The sequence below is a fragment of the Talpa occidentalis genome, unplaced genomic scaffold (assembly GCF_014898055.3).
Source record: "Talpa occidentalis isolate TD23 unplaced genomic scaffold, MPIMG_talOcc4v2.1 talOcc4.11, whole genome shotgun sequence".
Taxonomy (NCBI): domain Eukaryota; kingdom Metazoa; phylum Chordata; class Mammalia; order Eulipotyphla; family Talpidae; genus Talpa; species Talpa occidentalis.
The window spans coordinates 94,777,775-94,797,994 of record NW_023601104.1 but is presented as its reverse complement, the minus strand read 5'-3'; the positions used below and the strand labels follow the sequence as shown (position 1 = coordinate 94,797,994).

At 63.0% G+C, this 20,220-nt stretch overlaps 1 protein-coding gene across 1 annotated transcript in view; it reads right to left on the bottom strand.

Moving 5' to 3' along the window:
* CCDC85C (coiled-coil domain containing 85C) overlaps positions 1-20,220 on the bottom strand; it is a 56,912-nt gene that overhangs the window by 10,683 nt on the left and 26,009 nt on the right. Inside the window, exon 2 of the mRNA XM_037503920.2 lies at positions 1,856-1,929. Within this exon, the coding sequence (XP_037359817.1) occupies positions 1,856-1,929 (74 nt within the window). The remainder of the gene's footprint in view (positions 1-1,855; positions 1,930-20,220) is intronic.

The window sequence follows — 20,220 nt, the reverse complement described above, 5'->3', positions numbered from 1 at the left end:
CGCCTGCGACCCCTGCACCCCAGTCCAGCCTCTTGCAGCTGGCAAGTCGGGCTTCGGGCTAGGGACCCCATCTGAAAGATGTCTGGGTCCAGCGTGCCCGGCCCAGAGTGGGCACAGCTGGGGACAGAACCCTGCTGCAGTGCCTCCAAGCCAAGCCCCAGGTCTGACCCCCAGGAGCAGCTCAGACCAGGCTTGGGGACAGGGAAGGGGTGGGAAGAGCCACCCCCAGCCCGCCCAAGCGGCTGTGGTCCCCAAAGCCCCAGGCGCAGGGCCCTGTCCGCCTCTGAACACCTTAGTGTGGAGCAAGTGGACACAGACCTGGGGCAGTCCCTCGGGAGACTAGGGTGCCCACAGGGAGGAAGAGGGAAGTGCAGGGCGGCTGTCCCTGCGGTAGCCAGGACACAGGGGCTGAGGGTCAGGGACGCTTCCATCCTTGGGGAACAGGACCACAAGCCGTGACCAGGGAGGCCACAGAGCAGCACTGCAAACAGCACCCGCGCCAGGGACCGTGAGACAGCGACACCAGCGGGCGGACTTAAGGCCACTGGCCCCGGCGGCCACGGCCAGATGCGGTGCGGCCTCCATCCTGGGTCCAGTGGCCGCAGCGAGAACTCCCCATCCCGCTCGCTGCCCCAAAACCTGAGGCCCGCGCCCTAATGCTGCCCCCGCCACCCCCATTCTGCCTGCGGCTCCCAAAGAGACCCCACAGCCCCCTCGCCTTAGCCACTGCAACTGGCCAGGGTCAGGGCCCTGGAGTGCATGGGTGTGAGGAGCCCCCGCCCCCAACCTGCGTGGCCCCAGCAACATCTTCCCACCCCCCCGCCCGCCCCACCAGCCCCGAGAAGCAAACGTGTCCATGGCCAAGCCCTTCTGCTTACAGGGCCTTAAACCAACATCTAAAGTTACAGACACAGCCCTGCCATTCAGCGCACAACCTGGCGTGGGGTGGTGGTCGGGGGTGGTGAGGCGAGGGGCACCCCAGAGGGGAACCATGAACGCTGCGGAGTCCTCGGGGCCGTGGGCACTGTCCATGGGGCCCGTGCGGGGTGAGGCCTGCACTCCACGCTGGGGCCGTGAGCCTCCCGGCGGCCACGCAGTGGACAGAGCGGTGCCGCGGGCAGCCCGAGGCGGGGTGCCAAGTCTGCTCGTCGCCTAGCAACAGGCCCAGACAGCTGAGCCTGCCCTGGGGTCGGTTCCCAGAGAAACGCTTTGGGCATCCGCCTGCCGCCTGGGGGCCAGCGAGTGTGGGGAGGGGGTGCCGAGATAAGCCAGGGGTGGGTGCAGGGGAGAGGCTGGAGGGTCAGCCAAGTTGGCTGGCTTCCCGGCGCCCCAAGCCGGGCTGAGCAGGGCTCCCACCACCGGGGACCCCCTGCAGCAGGGCGGGCCCACGTTCTGGGCAGTCCCGGCCCCTCCACACTTCCATTACCTGCTCGGCCTCCCCCCGCACCTCCCCACCCCAGCCCCGACCCTGCTCTCCTGCGCGCAGGAGGGACACGTGGTGGAGGCAGGCCCGGGAGGAAGCAGGAAGACCCCAGCCCGGGGAGGCGGGGGGTTTCTCGTGGCTCCGGGCGAGGGCCCAAGGGCCGCGCTCCAGCCAGGACCGCCCGTCCTCCAGCGATGGGTGCTCCCAGAACCGCACAGGGGCACAGACGGCAAAAGGCCGTGATGAAGGGCAGCCCCGAGGCTGGGCAGGGAGATGACGTCTGTGGCCCCACGGCCTGAGAGGCAGCACGGGCAGGTGGGAGAAGAGGTGAGACAGGGAGGAGCCCCGTGAGAGGGACGCGTGGCACGCGGCACAGCTCACTGGCTCACACGGGCCCCCGTGTGGGCACCCACCCGCCCACCGGGCACCCACCTGTGCAAGCAGCTTGTCACCCTCCAGCAGCTTCACCTTGGTCTCCAGCTGCCTGATGTAGGTGGACGAGGGATCTGCAACGACAGGGGGACAGAAACCATCAGACACACACCCGCAGGAGAGCCCCCCACGTACCCCTTCACCGTGGAGCCAGGTCTGGGGTTCCAGGACCTATCAGGAAGAGATGAGGGGCCATCACACCAGAGGGTACCCCCGAGGGCCCCGAGTCCAGAGGGTGTCCCCCTCACCCCCACAGTGGGGAAACTCAAGCCCTGACAGTGCAAGTCAGCACCACAGTCCTCTGCCCACCGCGCAGGAGCACCTGGTGGGGGCGCGCAGGGGGCACATGGGTGGGGGTGCACGGGTGGCAGGAGTGGGCCACCTTTCCACCCAGGTTCTTCCAGAGGTGAGCACAGAGCTAGAGGTGCTGGACTCGGCCTTGGGACATCCCCACCAGCCACCCCCAGGTTCTTTTTTTTTTTTTTTTTTTAAGGCCAGAGGTATGGGGAAGCGGGGAGAGGATCCACCAGAGACAGAGCGGGGAGCAGAACAGGCAGACTGACCAAAGTACACTGCTGAGGGGAGCAGCGGGCGAGACAGGAGAGGTCTGCTGCGCCACGTGGGTTGCTCCCTGGCTGGCGGGGATGGAACTCTTGCTGCAGAGGCTGCAGATTCCTTCATAGGTTGTGTCTTAACCCCTTGTGCCACCAGGGAGGCCCCACCCCCAGGTTCTGATGGGGCCGTTGGGGGCGGCCCAACAGTCAATGGCTGCAAAGTGCTGCAGCAGAGGTGTCCCCCGACCCCTGAGCTCAGTATCACATCAGAGAAGCCGGCAAAATTCCAGCACGGCACTGGGTTGCTGGAGATTAGCGTGGCATGGGGCAGAGGTGACAAAGTGGCCAGGCCAGGAGGGCCTGCTGGAGGACCCAGCAGCACAGGTGGGCCAGGGGACCAAACCAGCCCAGCAAGCACAGAGGCAGGTGGGTGTGGGGGCCCCTCTGGGTGCAGACAGCAGCACCTCCCCCCACCCCCACCACCCGCCCCGGGGTCTGCAGCAGCCTAGAGAGGGGCTGGCTAGGGCCTCTGTTCCCAGGAGCACCTCAGTGGAGCTCACAAGGCCCAGATGCCAGCCATGCCCCACCCACCCCCACCAGCCAGGCCCCATCTACCCCCACCAGTCTGCCCCTCAAAGGATGCAGGGTTGTTCCAGATGACAGCACCCGCCCTTTATCTCAGAAGGCGTCAGACAAGGGCCCTTCAACCAAACCCAGACCTAATGCCCAGACGAGTCTGGCGGCTTGGGGACCCAGGGAACAGGCCCGTGGGGTCTTGGCTGGGCACAGGGGGTGGGGGTGCTGCCACAGGACAGTGTCTGTCCACCCCTGGCAGAGGCAAGCAGGGCGCAGGCCTGCATGTGTGGGTCACTGTGTTCCCCAAGCTCGTGGGAAGGACCCTTCAGAGGCCAGCCTGGCCAATGCTGGACCAGGCCCAGGAGCTTTCTTCCAGGCGCAAGGCGGGAGCATGGGCGCCCAGCCCCCCATCACTGCTTGGGGATTACACAACCCCCCACCAGCTCCAATCAGCACCAGTCACCTCTCAGGAATGTGGGCCCTTCCAGAGAAGGAGCAGGGCGGCTCCCCACCAGAACCCCACCCTCGCCCTTGGGGATGACACCTGACCAGCACAGTCCTTCTGGGGAGCCCTGCCACAGCCTGGTGCGATACCCCCCATCCCACCCCCCAGCACCTCCTCCACAGCTGAGGGATCAAGGCTCTGAGGCAAAGTGGCTTATTCACAGACTAAACCGCTGGGCCGTGGTGGAGAAGGAGGGGGCCCACCCAGCGTGGGGCAGACCAGGCAAGGAACCCGGCCAGCTGCTGGCCTGGCTTTCACCCTCCCCGGGTGGGTCACTGCGGTCCCAGCCTGCACCCGCCTGCGTCCACCCATCCGTCACTGACAAGCAGCCCCGTGTCCAGCCACACAAACAGGTCTGATGGGAAAAGCCGCAGTGTTCTGAGTGTGCTGGGCCCTGCTGAGCAGGGTGTGGGAGATGGGGTGCAGCCAGGGCTCCCCGACATGTCCAATGCATGCTGTTTATAGAAGGCTCCCGGAACACCAACTGGGAAGCAGTGGATGGAGGAACCTGCTGGCTCGCTAACTCACAAGTCATTACCTGACCCTTGGTGGGGGACTCCCCATGTGTGACACCCGCAGCCCCTTCATCAGGCACCTCGGTGAAGCCTTGTGAGGGTCAAGCAGGCATCATCCCCATTTCCCAGATGAAGTCACAGGTATCCCCACTGGGCCTTGGGGCCCAGCCCCCCAGCCCCTCTCTCCCCACCCAGGATCACCCTGCAGGCCAGGGCTTGGATGCAGAGGTGACCGCGCCACTAAGAAGCTCTCAGAGAGCCCCACCGTCAGCCGAGCTTCAGGGCTGCCCGGCCCCTGATGCAGCCCAGCCAACTCCTGCTCCCTGAGCCCTAGCACGGCCCCCCAGGCCCAGGAGGAGCCCCAAGGGCCAAGTGGGTCACTCGCTCCCGCCCTGCCCACTCCCGCCCCGGACTTCCTGGCCACAGGAGGTTGTGTCTCCTGCGGCCAGTTCTAGGGGTGAGCCACGACTATGGGCACCCCTGCTTGGCCAGCGCATGGTCACAACCGGGCCCACACCTCCTCCCAGGGTGGCAGGGAGGAGAGAGCGGTGACAGAGCCAGCCTGAGATGGGACACGGGCCACTGGCACCCCACAGCACCCCACCTGCCCCGCCTGGCAAGCCAGTGCCACCCCTCACGGGTCACACGTGGGCACTGCCAGGGCCACGGCCACTGCGCCTGACCCCCCTCAGCCGTCTGCTGTGTCTGCTCCGAGCTCCAAGCAGCCTCGAGCAGGGGCCCATTTTCCTTTGTTTCAAAAGCACAAGAGCGTCTGAGGACATTCTCACCACCAGCAGCCCCAGGCAGCGTCCCCGAAGGAGTAGAATTAGGAAGGCGGCCGACCCGCTGGGACACCCAAGCTGCCGGACTCGCAGCCCCTAGGCCAGGGCGCACCCGGCCGCCATCCAGCGAGGCCTGGAAGTGTGTCCACCCTGCACAGCACGAAAGCACTCGCGCCCCAGTCGGGACCGGGCATGCCCCGCAGGGCGTGAAACATCCCTCACTGAAGGGCACTCAGGAGGGAGGCAGGTGTCCTGCCAGGGAGGCGCTCTCGAGGCAGAGACTGAAGTCTCGGTGCTCATGACTCGCCGTGCCCAAGCGACGCACTCCTAGACCAGGGAGGGGTACGTTCTTCTATAAAAGGGGAGTGAGGACTGAATGGACACCCTCAGCGCACAGCCACTGATGCCAGCCAAGTCTCAAGTCCGAGGGAGGCGGTGGGGGGGCCGGGCACCCCCTCCCACCCCCACCCCCAGCTGCACCCTGGGGGCCTTGCCCTTGGCAGACCCGGCCCCCAGGCTGCCTACCCCTGGCTGCCTCCTGGACATCCCTGACCAGCCTCCCTGCCTCGCAGGACCTGCTGCCAGGCACTGGGGGCGGACTCTGGCCCCTGGGGTAGGAGCAGGTGCCCTGCAGAGGGATGCATGAGCCGCCCAGGGCAGGCGACCCCAGGGAGGGCATGTTCCCAGGGAGGCGCTGCCTTCCCTGCAGCCTCGGGCAACTCGTGATCCCACTGGGCGCCTCTGAGCCGCAGCCTCTCGGAGATGAGCGTGTAATTAAATTAATCCGGGGTTTGCAGTAATGAGAAGCAGCGCAAGGGAGGGACGCGAGGGACACGTCATTTCCTGGCCTGGCTGCTCGCAGGGCAAACAGGGGAAGGGACCCCAGGCTGGGCAGGCCAAGCTGCCCCCTCGGCCCCTCCCCGAACCTCCCAGGCCCACTGCCAAACCTGGGGTGTCACAAATCAGCTTCCATGGGGGCTGCCCTGGCTTCTCCCCTCCTCACATCCCCAGGGAGCACAAGGGCCTGGATGGCCCAAGGGTGAGCAGGGGCCACGGGGCCTGCCAGCCCCTCCGCACTGGCACTAGTCACCAGGTACCCGCTACCCGGAGGCTGGGACTTGGGGGTCTGTCACTGGGAGAGGTGAGGCTTCTTCCTGCCTCACTTTCAGCCCAAACTGCAAGAATTTGGGGGCCAGAGGTCACGTCCAGTCGTGCCCTCCCCACCTAGCTCGGCCTTGGGCCAAGGAAAGGTGTAGGTGAACCCAGCTCCTCCTCAGCCCAGCCCCCTTACAGAGTCAGGTCTGGACGCCAGGAGCCCTGCCAGAGCCGTCTGTGAGGTTAGGGGTGCTGGGCCTGGGGACACCCACACCCGCCATCCATGGGAGACACCCAGACAAGGAGGGGCCGGCCAGAAAGGCAGAGTGTTCTGGAGCTGCGGACAAGTCCCCCCCCAGACCCCACTCAAGGGACTCTACCCAGAGGCCCTGTCTGTGGCTCCCGTCTGGCTGAGGGATTAAGCACTGGGGGGTTCTGTGAGGGGTGACCCTGGGAAGCACAAGTCAGAAAATGGAGATGGGAGGGAAGGAGCTGATGAAGGGGTGTCGATTCCACCAGGGGTCTGGGCATCTCAGAGAGACTGACCTGCCCAAGGGCTCGCTGGTGGGGGGGGGGTGTTAATGCCCCAGCCCTGCCCCCTGCAGAGTGAAGAGGAGGAGCCGCAGGCGCCGCAGGTGAAGTGGGCAGTGGGCGCGGGACCTGGCTGGGCGCCCATCACAATGGCCACCCTTGGGAGCGAGCACAGCCGTCCCTCGGCATTGGGGCATGTGGGGCTGAGGGGGCAGGGGCCCGCAGGACCTGATTCTCCACTGTCTTCCCTTCCAGCTGCCCCACATCCTTGCTGGGCAGGGTCGGGGTCACTGCTCGGGCGGGTCATCAGCAGGAGGCCTAGCCACAGAGGCCCGCGGTCCCTCCGCAGGGCCTTGCTAGAGGCGCTCACGTTTCCACACCGCTGCTCAGTTGACTGAATTCCCTTCCCCTTCACATCATCAAGAGGGGGCGGGTGGAGGCATCTGGGCCGGGGGCTCTGCAGGCTGGAGGACCACGTCATTCCAGGCTTCCCTCCCTCTGCCCTGGAAGGTGAATGTGGCTCTGGGGAGTCTCCAGCTTCTCTTTCTCTCCCAGCCCAGGACTCATCCAGCAGGGATAAGCGAGTGCCCGCACCACCTTGGTTCATGGATATGAAGCAGGGCAGCCTAGGTGGCCTCCACGCCGTGTGTAGAGCTTCAGTCCCGACGGGACCCCCTAATGATGAAGCTATCACCCCGACACTAGCAAGCCTCCTCTGACCCTCCCCCCCAGGAGAGGTGTCGCAGTGTTCCAGGGCACAGACCAGCCTACGGGTCAATCACACGCCATCCAAGCACAGGGCCTTTCTGTGAGACACCCGGCCTAACGACTGAGGGCTGCAGGAATAACCATGTATTCTTGAAGGGCAAAGTGCAGCGAAAGAGTGCAGCCTAGGGGTGAGCAGCACAGAGAGCAAGGATGTGCTGACCAAGATAAACAAGGGATGCCTTCCTGCAAGAGGTGGCATCTTAGCTGAGCGCTGAAGAGCAAGCTTGACTCTGAGAGGCAGACAAGGGTGGGTGGGGACAGAAGGCCAGTCTGAGCTGAGAGCGTAGCTTGAGCAAAGGCACAGAGCCTGGGCTGTGACGGTTCAGGAGCACCTGAGCCGATATCCATTAGCACCTGCCTCCTGCACACACGGCAGCTCCAGGAGGTGCAGGCTGAAAGTGAGACAGGTATTATTTATGGATGAAGGTGAGAAGGCCACGGGAGCAAGTCAGAGCCTCAGGTTCCTACAAGGATGCCTTTCGATGACAATGGCAGCAAGGAACCAGGGAGGCTGGGCTGGGCGGGCTAAACCCTGGTGACCCCTTCTTACCTGGCCTGTTCCCCTGAGCAGCCCCTGGTGGCTCCAGTGGGTCTTCAGGGTGGGTCAGGCCTGGGGAGTCAGCCTGTCCCATCCAGAACCTGGGGAGCCAGAGGAGTTCTCACATGGGGTGCTGGAAGGACCTTCCTTCCTGTTCACTCACACAGATACCTACTGTGTGCCCAGAGGCACTGAGCAAGCCCCAGCCCTTCCGCCACCCCATGTCATCCTCACAACAAGCTGATGAGGTGGGTTCTGGTATCATTCACCCCTTTATCAAAGAAGAGTCTGAGACTCAGAGAAGTTCAGTAGCAAGGCCAAAGTCACACTGTGAATGGTGCAGGGCTGGGATTTAACAGGATCTGTCTAGGCTTTTCCGCCCTGTCTCTCAGTTTCCACCCTGCCAGGGGCAGGGGGTTTGGGGGGGTCATGTGATCCCTGGGCCTCTCAGAATGTCATCACCAAGGATCTGGGTGCCTCTTATGACCCTGAGCTGTGACCTGTCAAGGAGCTGCTGCGAGTCTCACCCATACCCCAAAGAAGAAACGGAGGCTCAGGAAGGCCCAGGCCAGGCTAACCACAAGGCTTAGCAAAGCAGGGCTGCAAGCCGAGGGGGTGTGTCCAAGCCCAGAGCTGTCGAGGCCACCCACAGAGGCAGGCAGGGTGGGGGCAGCCCCCTGGAGCCCCAGCCACAGGCTCTCCTCAAGGGGCAGTTCCTGGAGACCCGCGGTAACCTCAGCCCACGTCTTCCCTGGGCCCTCTGCTCCCAGGGCACCCCCAAACCCCAAGCACCAGGGAGAGAGGTTGATGAGAATAAGGTTTTCAGTCTGAATCCCATGCCAGGTGACCTCTGGGCCTCACTGGCTGACCAGTGTCCAAGACGTTGTCCGCCCGTTCCCCCCACAGGCACACCTCATGGCGAGAGGCACCCAGAGATGTGGGCTCGGCAGCTCAGTGCTGCCATGACATGGCCGTGCCCACAGCCCCACCCTCTCCACCCCAACCTGGGGAGGAAAGGGAACGGCACAAGGAAAGCCAGCAGTCGCGTTAAAGAAACCAGGATCTCGCCTCTCCGGCCACTCAGTTTCTCCGGATGAAGCACACGCTGTCCCCGCGATGCCACCCGCACCCTCCGGGGGCCCTGCGGTCAGCCTCCTGCTCACCCAGGGCTGCAGGGTGCCCAGAGTAAATTCCAAGGAAAGCCACAGGCCTCCCCAGCCCGCACAGAATCCTCACGGGAGCGGCCGAGCAGGAAGCCACGTCGGACGTGCCCCGACTCGGATCTGCCTGTGGCCTCGGGTGTTCTCACACCAAAACCTCTCCTCATTCGCCCTCTGTCCCCTAGGACGCCGATAAATCAAGCTGAAACTGTGTCACTGTCTCAAACCACGACTTGGAGATAGCAAGCCGGGTGCGGGGAGGAGGGGCTGCAAATGCCTTCTGGCGCCTTCTGTTGCTGGTCCCGGAAAATGGACCTGCACGTGCAGGTAATGGCGCAGGTGCGCACTGTTGATGTCCCCTCCCCCGCCGGCCCTGATTTCACCCCAAATGGCTGGGGAATGTTGATAGAGATGGCCCAGGCCCTGCCCAACAGGACAGCCAGCCACCCGGAGGTCAGTCACCTGACTGCATCCCATCCAGGTTCACCTGGCTCCCTGGAGACCTTTCCACATCTGAGCTCTTCCCTGAGGGGCAGAGGGGCCTGGACTCCCATAAGCATTTGAGATGCCGGCCCTTGGGGTGATTCTACAGAGCACACGAGGGGTGGGGGGCTGGGAACCCTGATCTACGCTGGGCTGCATAAGCAAACCCTCCTGCATAGCCTCCAGCCCTAGGGGGGGCCCACGCCCACCGGGGCCAACTATTCACTGCCAGGCGCCTGCAGCAAAAAGGACTGAACCACAGGGATTGTGACAAGTCTAGAATGTGTGGGACTGAAGTCAGGGGGCGGGGGGTGGTGCAGGGAGAATAAACATTTACTAATACCCAGAGTGTATGTGCCAAGCCCTTGGCAGCACAAACGGAGGCACCGCTGGTTTCTGAAGAAAGTGGGGTTTGCCTTCATCGTGGATTTCAACCAAGTCTCTAGAGAGTCCAGGCCCTTTGTGAGAGGCTGGTGGGGCCAGAATGGGGCCAACTCTCTGGTAAAGGGGTTAAGAATACAGGGAAGGTGCCGGACACCGGGGCCATCCCAGCCAGGCACAGAGATGCAGAGGTGTGGCAGCGTAGAGGTTCAGGAAATGGAAACATCTAGGTGTGGCTGAGTCATCAGACCCAGGGGATCCCAGCAGATCCCCAGGAGCAAGAGGTGAGGCCGGCAGGTCTGACACCTCAGCAGGAACCTCACCCTGTGGGTGAACAGCAGTGGTGGGGCTCAAAGGCTCAGGAGCAGAGAAAGAGGGGGTCCGGTGGCCTCTGGCAGCATCAGGACTGGACAGGTCTCCTTGCTACAGTGAAAACAAGAACAATCATCACAGGCCAGGGCAGGACTCCAGGTGGTGGGGGAGGAGGGCTCTGTGCAGACTGGACCAGAAGGGAGCTGTACACCTGGCATCTGGCCAAGGGCACGGCGGGGAAGGGCGGGGTTTCACCAGCACAGCAGCAGCCGGCTGGCTATCTGGAAGAGCATCAACTTCATCCCAACCTCACGCCACACAGAAGACAATTCCAAGAAGGCCAAGAACTCTATGTGAAAGACAACTTTGAAACTGGGCTTTCCTGACACACTGTAACATGGTGGACCTTTGAGGAAAACAATCTAGAATTAGATGGTGGGATCAGATCCTCCAGAAGACACTGGAAACAAACACCTGTGTGTGAAGTTTGTCTCAAGAGAACTGTTATTTAAAAGGAAAAAAAAAAAAAAAAGAACATTCATTTTGTGCCAGGTAGGAAGGAATTTCTTAATCAGGAACAGAACAAATGCGCGGGAGACCCGCCAGCCCACACGCGGCCATCTCAGCCCTGCCACACAGATCTGCGAGCGCAGGGAGCTCGGCCATGCCAGGGCGCAGTCACCCACGGGCACCTCAGTAACGCTCTGTTTCTTAAAAGGAAAAGATCTCATGTTAAAATTAAGTTTATTGTTGACAATATGGTAAATGTGGGCAGTGGGAAAATAACGCATTTCCTCAGCTTACTGAGTATTACCTATTTCTGAACGAAAAATGCTTTTTAAGTAAAAGGAAGACAACTAGGGCAGCACAACAGATCCTCCAGAGAGACACTGGAAACTCCTGCCACCTGGCGCCCCCACCCTGGGCCCGAACTCCCAGGCTGCCCATGGAAAACCTCCCAGAGACCACTGGCTATGCCATGGTCAGCCACGCACTCCACCTGTGCCACCCCTCATCCCCCACAACCAGGGCAGCAGACGCCCTCAGGGAGAGAAGGTCCACAGGGGCCTGGCTGGGAGGCAGCCACAGGCTGACAGCTGGGACAACAGCCGGTCCCTCCCTGCCCCAAGCCACTCTGTCACCGTGGACAAGCTCCTTCCATGCATGGGCCCCAGAGAAACAGGGACAGGAAGCCCAGAGGATGCCCAGGGCTCAGAGGGCAGGATGGCAATGCAAGTGGAGCAGGGCCGCGTCCCTGCAATTAGGCAGGGCGGTGAGGACCCACCCAGTTGGCAATGACCCAGACTCAGGGTGACCCAGACAGCAAACTGTGCTTCCCATTTCACAATAACCTGCAGTGGGGCAACTGTTGACCCCAACACTCATCGCTTATCAACCAGCCAAGCTTCACGCGGTGCCAGCGTCCCAGGGCCTCCGGGAGGGGGCTCCCCAGCCCTGGCAAAGGACCAGCTTCATTCTGCCCGGGGCATGAGGCAGCCATGCGTGCATGTGGGGGCTCAGCTGCTGAGGCCACTGTTAGGAAGGGGCAGAGTGCAGCGGGAGGGAGCTAGGCAGGGCCCCAGCCCCAGCAGCACCCCACATGACCCCCAGGACAACACAGACCCTGGTTCTGGCCAACTCCTCAGCCAGGGCTGGTGACTGCAGACAACCCACCTCCAGAGCCCCGTCCACCGTGAGCACGCGGCCTTGCTGGCCTCACTCACCTGCAGGTGTGATGGAGACGAGGCCAGCCTGGACTCGCCAGGTCAGCCCAATCCAACTCCACAGATGTCAAAAAGGAGGGACCCCTCCCGGCTGTGGTCAGAGGGCCCGTGCCCAGGGCAGAACCGTCCGAGAAACCTAATCTGTGGCTCAGAAGATGGGAAAAGGTCCATGAGCTGGGGCGGCCCCGAGAAGCTGGAAGGTCAAGCGAACAACTCCCTGCAAACCCCCAGCACGAGCGTGGCCCTGCGATCTTGCTTTCAGCTCCGCTGACCTTCAGAAGCAACCGCGATAATGAGCATGAGCCGGAGACTCACGGGGGCAGACACGGCCCCTGCCCAGCCCGCTGAGCCCCAGCTTCATGGGAATGAGCTTTAAAAATCCAGCCTTGGAAGACTGCCAGGAGGACGAGGCAGGCAGTCCCCAAGCCGGCACCAGGCAGGTGCTCAGCATGCCCGCCAGTCCCTGCAGGACCTCGCCCGCAGGACATCACCAGCCGAAGGAGTGGGGAGCCGACCACCGAGGGCCCCCTACAGCGCCAGCCTCACTCACAGCCACATGTGGCACCGCCCGGCCTGGCCACCCACGCCCCACGCCTGACTCCCTTCCAGGCCCACCCGAGGCCGGTGAATCACAGCGAACTTTTACGAAGCGGGTAGAGTCCAATTTAGCAAAGGCACACTTGGTAGTCAAAGCACACGCCGTCGTGTGCATGAAGTGGATGCCCCTTCTATTTTGAGATTTTGCAGGCCGCTGCATGCCGGGCTCACAGGCTGGATCCCCGGGCTGCCCAGCCCCCCGCACCCCAAACAGTCCCCAGGGCACCGTGAGGGTCACTGGGTGGGCTGGACAGGATGGGTCAGATCCACTCATGGCCACCCAACCCCCAGACCTGTGCTCAGTGGCCTAGGTGCAGGGGAGGGAGCAGGCAGTACAGCGGAGCCCCCAGCCCAGGCAGAGCCTCCCACCTCCCACACATGGCCCCTCCCCATTTCAAAGCCCCTGGGGAAATAGGCTCAAGAGGGCCCAAGTCACATCCAAGCAGAAGGTAGGTCTGGCCAAGGCAGCTGGGTCCAGAAAGGACAAGGGCAGCAGGAAGAGAAAAGGCACAAGGCGGCAAGGAGAGGCCAAGCTGGACATGTGGGGCACTGGTCACCTGGAGATCTGAGCTGCAGGATGCGAGGGTGGGGGCATGCCCCAAAGCTGGGGGCCCACGTGGGAGTCTCAGGAGGCACTGAGGGGGGCAAAGACCCTCCCAGGCCAGGCAGCCTGTGGCCCTGATGGCCCCTCCCCCACAGGCCACCGCACTGAGGCCCCCTCCAGCTGCTCCTGCCCTGGGAGAAGGGGGGCCTGCTCCCCTGGCAGGCGGGTGGCTGGCAGGCCCTGGCAGCCCAGGCATGGGCAATCTTGCTGTGAGACCCCACCCGTGAGAAAGCAAGCACACCGGTGCCCACCGAGGTCACCGGGGGCCTCCCTGAGGCTGCCTCCCAGCCACGGGTGCCCCTGCCGGGAACGGGTTCCTGCTGCGTCCGGCAGGGAGGAGGCAGGGAGAGGCAGACAGTCCAGGCTGGTGTGTGAGCCTGGTAGGCGCATCCCTGACCCAGCCTCAGTGTTCCTGGGGGTGGACCACATCCTGGAGCCTCCCGAAGGGAAGCACACACGCTGGACACACTTCCAGAGGGCGCTGGCGCAGGCGGGGGTGGGAGGTGCCTGGGAAGCAAGGGGGCCTGCCAGCCAGGTTTTCACCCAGTCCCCAACAGGAATCAGGGCGTCTGGCCCAAATGACGCCCTGGCCCAGGTGACCTCTCACCCGGCATGTGCAGCTGAAAGGTCCTTTGGACCCATGGTTCTCCCCACACCCTCCAGGGTGCAAAGGTCACCTTCTCACCTCGGGCAGGGCTTGGAAGACTCTACTTCCCACATGACATCACTGGTGGCCCTACAAAGACTAGAAGGCCAGGGCCCCAGGGCGCTGGGGATGGGCTAGCAGGCGGGTCCAGGGTGGGCGGGCCTCTCCGTGATCACGGCTGTGTGGCCGGGTGAGTGGCCACCTCAGAGCTGGGTCCTGCCTACAGTGGGAAGGATGAGGTCCCCCTCACTGAGCAGCTGGGAAGATTCTGGAACCCCCAGGCTGTCCAGGAATTTCGTTGAGGGTTTGTGACCTGTTCACAGCCACCCCAGAGTCTTCACACACACAGCCCAGAGTTTGAACTCCTGAGCAGCAGCGGTGGCTATGGAGGGAGGCCCCCTCTGCAGAGCCCCTCAGGGCCAGGGCTAGGGCAGCCTGCAGAGTCCAGGCAGACCCCCCTCAGACCCACCAAGGCTGGAGTTCTTCCTCCAGCGACACAAGAGCCTGTCTGCGGCAATGTGTTCCCAGCCAAACTCCTGGTCTTACTGCCTCCCCAACCAGGTGCCCTGACCCCCCACTATCCGCTCAAGGGCAGCCCCCAGGGTGCCACCTCCACCATGCAGCCCCCACCCCTGCTCCCCTCAGGTGGGGCCACCTGCGAGCGTGTCCTGGGGAATGTCTCCGGACGCGTCTCCCACCAAGCCCAAGCCCAGAGTCTGGAGAAGGAACGAGCCGTGCCTGCTGCTGTGCGGTGGATACAGGTAGGCAGAAGCCCACCACTGCACGCCCCACCATCCCTGCCATGCATCTGTGTCTCTTTAATAAAGATATGATGCAAACAGACCCGACGGTCAGGAGAGCAAGCGGATGCCAGGATGAGGTCAATGTTTGGTTACTAAAGAGAACAAACAGGCCTGGGGGAGGGGCCCAACTGGGGGTGGGGGGGAGGGAGGTGGGCAGGGCAGGGCGTGAAGCAGCCTCCCTGATGTATCTCTCCCGCAGGTGACAGGTGACAGCTGGCTGCCAGGAACTGCCACAGCCAACTCCTGGTGTCAGAGTGCAGGGCTGGGGCAAAGGTCAGCCTATCCCAGCCTCTCCTTCTATGGATGGGGTGAACAGGAGCCCCAAGATGTTCACCATTTGGCCAAAGTTGCAGGCCAAGTTGGTGGTTAGAGCAGGTGCCCTGGCCCACAGACGCCCCCACAGGGACACTCTGGGGGTGCCCCTTGGCCATCCAGCCCCCAGGCCTGCTCCTCCAACACAGAGCTGGGTGCGTCCCAGGCCAGGGGACAGTGCCAGGGATGACACGAGCCAGGGGTCACAAGGCCCCATGAGTCCACCTGAGAAGAATTAGTCCACACATGGGCCCCTGGGAGGAGGGGAGCCCCTCACAGGAGGAGCCAGCCCTTAACAGCAAAGACAGGAATTAGAACGTCCCTCACACGCCGGCCGGCCGGTGTGGTGACAGCCTGAAGATCAAGGTGCCCCAGAGTCTCGATACGCATCCACAGGCAGGAGCTGCTGAGAGTGGTGCCGGCCTCCAGCCAGGAGACCTCTGGGAAGCCCCGAACAAGAGTGGACATTTGCTCAAAGACGCCAGAGCCTACAACAGCACGGCTGACCACCAGCGCCCCCGCAGGGCCGAGCCTGCAGGACAGCCCAAGCGCCACGCAGTCGTCTGTGCGCTTCTGGGCCCATGTCAGAGGAGCCTGGGGACCAGTTCCAGTGAGAGAGGCCAGCGGGGGCGCACACTGGGGGACCCGGGGCGTGCACTGGGGGTTCCGGGACTGTGCGGTCACTGCGTAAGTGACGGTCCTTGTCCTAAACGCACGCTGGAGCACTCGGAGCAAGATGTGTCCTGGACGGGGGCGTCCACAAGCACGGGGGACCATCAGGTGCCTGCCATGCTCCTGCAAGTGGGAACGCACCTCGAAAGCAAAAGGAAAACCACCCTCAGCACCACGTGCGGAGCCACGTGAGAGACCTCCCCGTGCAAACTTATCTGCCCCCGCAGCATCCCGGGAGGGAGAGGCGGTGATTCCCATCTATAGGTGGGGAAACGGAGGCCCAGAAAGATAACATGACTCACCAGAGACGATCCCTGGAGGGGAGGGGGAGGGGAGGGGGACCGAGGCCTGATGCTCTTTCCCGCCAGAGCAGAGGTCTGGGGGCCGGCCCAGCCGCCAAGGGACGCCGGTCCCCCAGCCACTGCCTGGCCGCCCTGTGACCCTGGACAGGCGGGCAGTGCCTCTCCAGCCAGTGCTGCGGCTCCCCACTGAGTCTAGGGCCCAATTTGAATATCAGCCTGAAAGATGTGAAGTCAGGGCTGGAGGAAACTGGGTGGGAGGGCCCCCAGGGTTCCTACTGTCAACCCCTAAGAAGCCTCCAACAGGCACAAATCAAGCTTTCCCCCCAAATCAGAAGCCTGGTGCAAGAGGGGGCAGACAGTCTTGGGGTGACCAGAAGAGGCACATTCTCACATCATCTCTCGTCTGCACGGATGTACAAGAGAATAGCCACGTCTTGCCCCCACCCCCAAACAGATCCCATCAAAGGCTGACGTGTCACAGGAGAAAATAATCTATTTCAATCTGAGGGAAAGAAAGTCAACCCCTGGTGCACTTCAGGTGTGTGGATAAGCCGGCGTTGGCGCTGGGGCAACCCTCTCCAGCTCGCAGGGGCACCCGCGGCCACGAGGCACCTGGTGCTGGCTGAGGGAGAGGACAGGGCGGACATGGCTGCAGATGGGCTCTGGCCGGAACCCGTGGCCCGTGGCCGGACAGAGGGGTCCTCCAGCTCCAGGAGCATCCCCTCCGCGCCCCTCCCGGGGGTGGGGCCAGGATGCCCAACTCACCTCTGCCCCGTGACCTAGTCCTGTGCACCTGGAACCTCAGAGAGTGACCTTGATGGGTCAGGTCCCGCCAGATGTGACAAGCCCTGGGCTAGGTGGGCCCCACCTCCACAGGCCATCTGTGGCGAGATGGAGGCGCAGGACAAAGAGGCAGGCGCATGCGGAAGAATGTGGGCTCAAAGGACGGGGCCCAAGGAAGGCAGCCAGGACCACCAGCAGGCAGAGGAGGCGCGCGGGACTCCCTGAGGCCCTCCAGGAGGAGCTCGCCCTGGCACCTCCCTGACCAGGGGCTCCTAGGCTCCCCGAGTGAGAAAGTAAAAGTTTCTGTTTCAAGCGACCCAGTTTGGGGTTGCTGGTTACGGCTGCGTGGGAAGGAAGATACCTTCTCTCCTAGATTTCTAAGGAGACGTGTGGGAAAATGCCAAGCAAACTCTAGGCACTGGGTCGGTCGCCACCAACTTAACGAGTGATTTCTACGGAGCAGGCAGGCTCAGGGGACCCATCAGGGCCCCAAAGTAAGATGGAAGTGGGTGCTGGACAGTGAACACGCTGTGAGGCAAGGACGCCTGTGCCCTGGGGGCCAGGTGCTGGCTCCCCCACTGGGAGGGATGCTGTGCGTCCACGGCATCACCGAGCCGAGGCGGGAAGCAGGTTCCACGCTATACCAGCCTCTCCCCCCACCCCCACCAGCGCCGCGAGAAGAGGAGCAGGTCCATCCTGGGGTAATCTCAGAGCAGGACTGGTGGGTCTGGGGTTGGAGTTTCTACTTTTCCTATCTGCCCACGTTTCTCAAGTGGTTGCAAGCAGCTTCCTAGAAACTAAAGCCAGGCAGTCAAACTGTGCCTGGCCATGCTGCCCAAAGCACCACCCTGTGACCTGGGGCCTACAGGGACCACCCAGGCCGGCCGCCTCCAAGGAAGTGGGTGCTGGGCCCCACTGCCAGGGCTGCCCTGAGTGTCTGCCTCCCGAGCTACCCCCCGTCCCTGCAGGCAGAAGGGTCTGGGGTCCACGCGCCCTCTCGCTCACCCATTCCCGTAGTAAGGGAGAAGCCAGGGCAGGGCCGGTGAAGGGCAGGAGGGAGGATCTGGACCAGGAGCTCGCAGGCCAGCGCACAAACCCTCGGAGTCCCATTGTTTCTGTCTGTGAGGTGGTGATCACACACACACACACCCCACACACACCCTCGGGTGACAGTTCTAGAGTCCTGCCATCCCGTCGCTGTACAGACACCCACTCTCACTCTGATGCTCAGAACAGCCCCCGAGGCAGTGCGGCCAGGCTCACATTGGGGCTCAAAGATGTCCAGCAGCAGCCCAGGCCCTTAGCACGGGAACCCCAGGGTGTGCTGAACAAGGGTGCCCAGGTGGGGCGGCTTCCCTGGGGCCCTGGAGGCAGCTCGGCTGTTCAAACTGCTCTCCCCACCCCCGCCACACCCCAGCCCCCAGCCTGGGAAAGGTGGAAAAGGTGACACTCGGGAAAGCGCCAGGCTGGGAAAGCTCCAGGCCGGTCACAGCCCCACCAAGGGCACGTCTGGTTAATCAACAGCCGCGACCCGGCTGCCCCGCACTGGAGCCTGAGGGCGCCCGGACAGGATTCCCACCCGGCCACGGCTGCGACAGGGGAAACAGCCCCCGCACGTCAGATCTGACGGACCCGCGGGCCGGTTACTCCGGCAGCCACACCACACTGGCGACCCTCCGTTCAAGCGGCGAGAAAAGACGCTCGCCGGCTCGCTCACGCCAGAGGACCCGCCAGGCTGTCCGTGCCGCCCAGAGCAGCAGGGTCAGAGGGAGGCAGGGCTGCAGCCCGGAGCCAGGGTCCCACAGCTGCCCGCACGCGGCAGCCTGGGCAGGGGCGCTGACAGGGTCCTAGAATCGCAGACACCAGGGCTGAGCCCTGCCCCAGAGCTCCCAGCTGCGAAGGGGAGGGGGCCAGGTGGGGCACCCAGAGATGGGGTGGCACCCACAGATAGGGGCAGCACTTGCGCGCCAAGGGCCTGGCTGTGCCAGCTGGGCAGGGCCTGTTTGGGGCAGGACGTGCCTCTGCCTGGGAGCCCTGCCTGTGGCCGCCTGCCCGTGGCCGCCCCCAAGCACCACAGCAGGACCACGAGCAGGCAAGGCCACGAGGAGGAGCTGCCTCCCACACTCCCGAGATTCAGAGGAACAACTGGGAAGGCAGACGGCGGGGGAGGGTGCACTCAGCTGCTTGCACAGACACACGTGGGGACCGCTGCCCCAGGTGGATGTGCAAGTTCACAGAGGGGGCTCTTGACCGTGAGGTGTTGGAGTCAGCCCGGCCGGAAGAACGCCCCTGCACCTGCACCGGGCCCCTTATGCGCGGGGCCAAGGTAGCCTCTGAAAGGGGGCCTGCAGGAGGACCGCAGGCGGGCTGGAAGGAGCGCAGGGGAGCAGAGTCTTCACACCTGGCCTGGGCTTGTGCTTTGGCACCTGAGTGTCCCTACGTTTCCAGCTGTGAAAGCAGCTGACAAGGGAGATTAAACGAAACTCAAAGAAATAGGACACAAAACTTGGAGAGCCTAATACCACGCCTGACCCCCAACGCCGGACCCCCTTTCTGGGTCAAACGCAAAGACCCCAGCAAGATCGAGATGGGACTCTGGGCTCCTTCAGCCCACTCTCTCCCAGAAATGCCCACAGTCTGCCATCCCAGCGCAGGCCCACGAGCATGAGGACGTGTGATGCCACGATCCACGTCTTCTGGCCTCGAAGCAGAGGGGAACTTTATCCAGAAAGGGGTGATCTGTGCACCCCGAAAGCTGTCCTGGAAGCCAGAGATCATGAAGGCGTCACCTCCACTTCCTCCCCACCACGTGCACATACACATGAATGCACTGACACACACACATATGCATGTGTGTATACACACAGGCACACACACCAACACATACAGCATGCACACACATCTATTGTGCATGCAAACATGCACATGTACACGTGGTTATGCCTCCACACCCACGCACGCACACACAGGTGTTACGGTGGCAAGCAATGTGCCTGCGCATGTGTGCACACTCATACCCATGCATGCATGTGCACAATCTACACACAATCACACATCCATGTACACACACAAGGATGCACATACTCACACACTCACGCTCTCTCCAGGGTCTCAACACGGAGGGGAAATAGTATCGAGCTGGGAAGCAGTCAAGGGGTCAGTCGTTTATTTTAATTATTAAAACAAGAGCCACTTACTCTTGAGCTGTCTATAATGTCACTTAATTACCTACTGCATAAAACTGCCTCTGCATCTTAGCAGAGCAATAAATCAGCTCAGAAGCAGAGTTGTTTAAAGCATTTGAGCTAAAGATTGAGGAGGGTGGGGAACCGTCCCTTGCCCCCCTAGGAAGCAATAAACCTGCTCAGAAACCCCGGCCGGCCATGGCAGGAACAAACGGGGCTGGCCAGCAGGCGGGGGCGCTGGGCGCCCGGCTTCCTCCCCACTGCCTTTGCGTCCAGGCCTTGGCCAGGCCCTGCCCCACCGCGCTCCCTCCTTTGTACGGCCACAATAGCCCGGCCAGATGGCGCGGCGTGGCAAGCAGCCTCTTCAAGCCGATCACTCATCCTGTCGGGGCCTTGCAGCGCTGTGGGCAGGACACCAGGGAACTGGCCAAGCTGCCCAGCTCGCCCCTGCCCCAACCGCTTCCTGGTCCCTGGCCCAGGGGCACAGGGAGCTTAGAGGATGACTGAGCCGTCCAGAGTCCCTCCAACCAGCGCTCC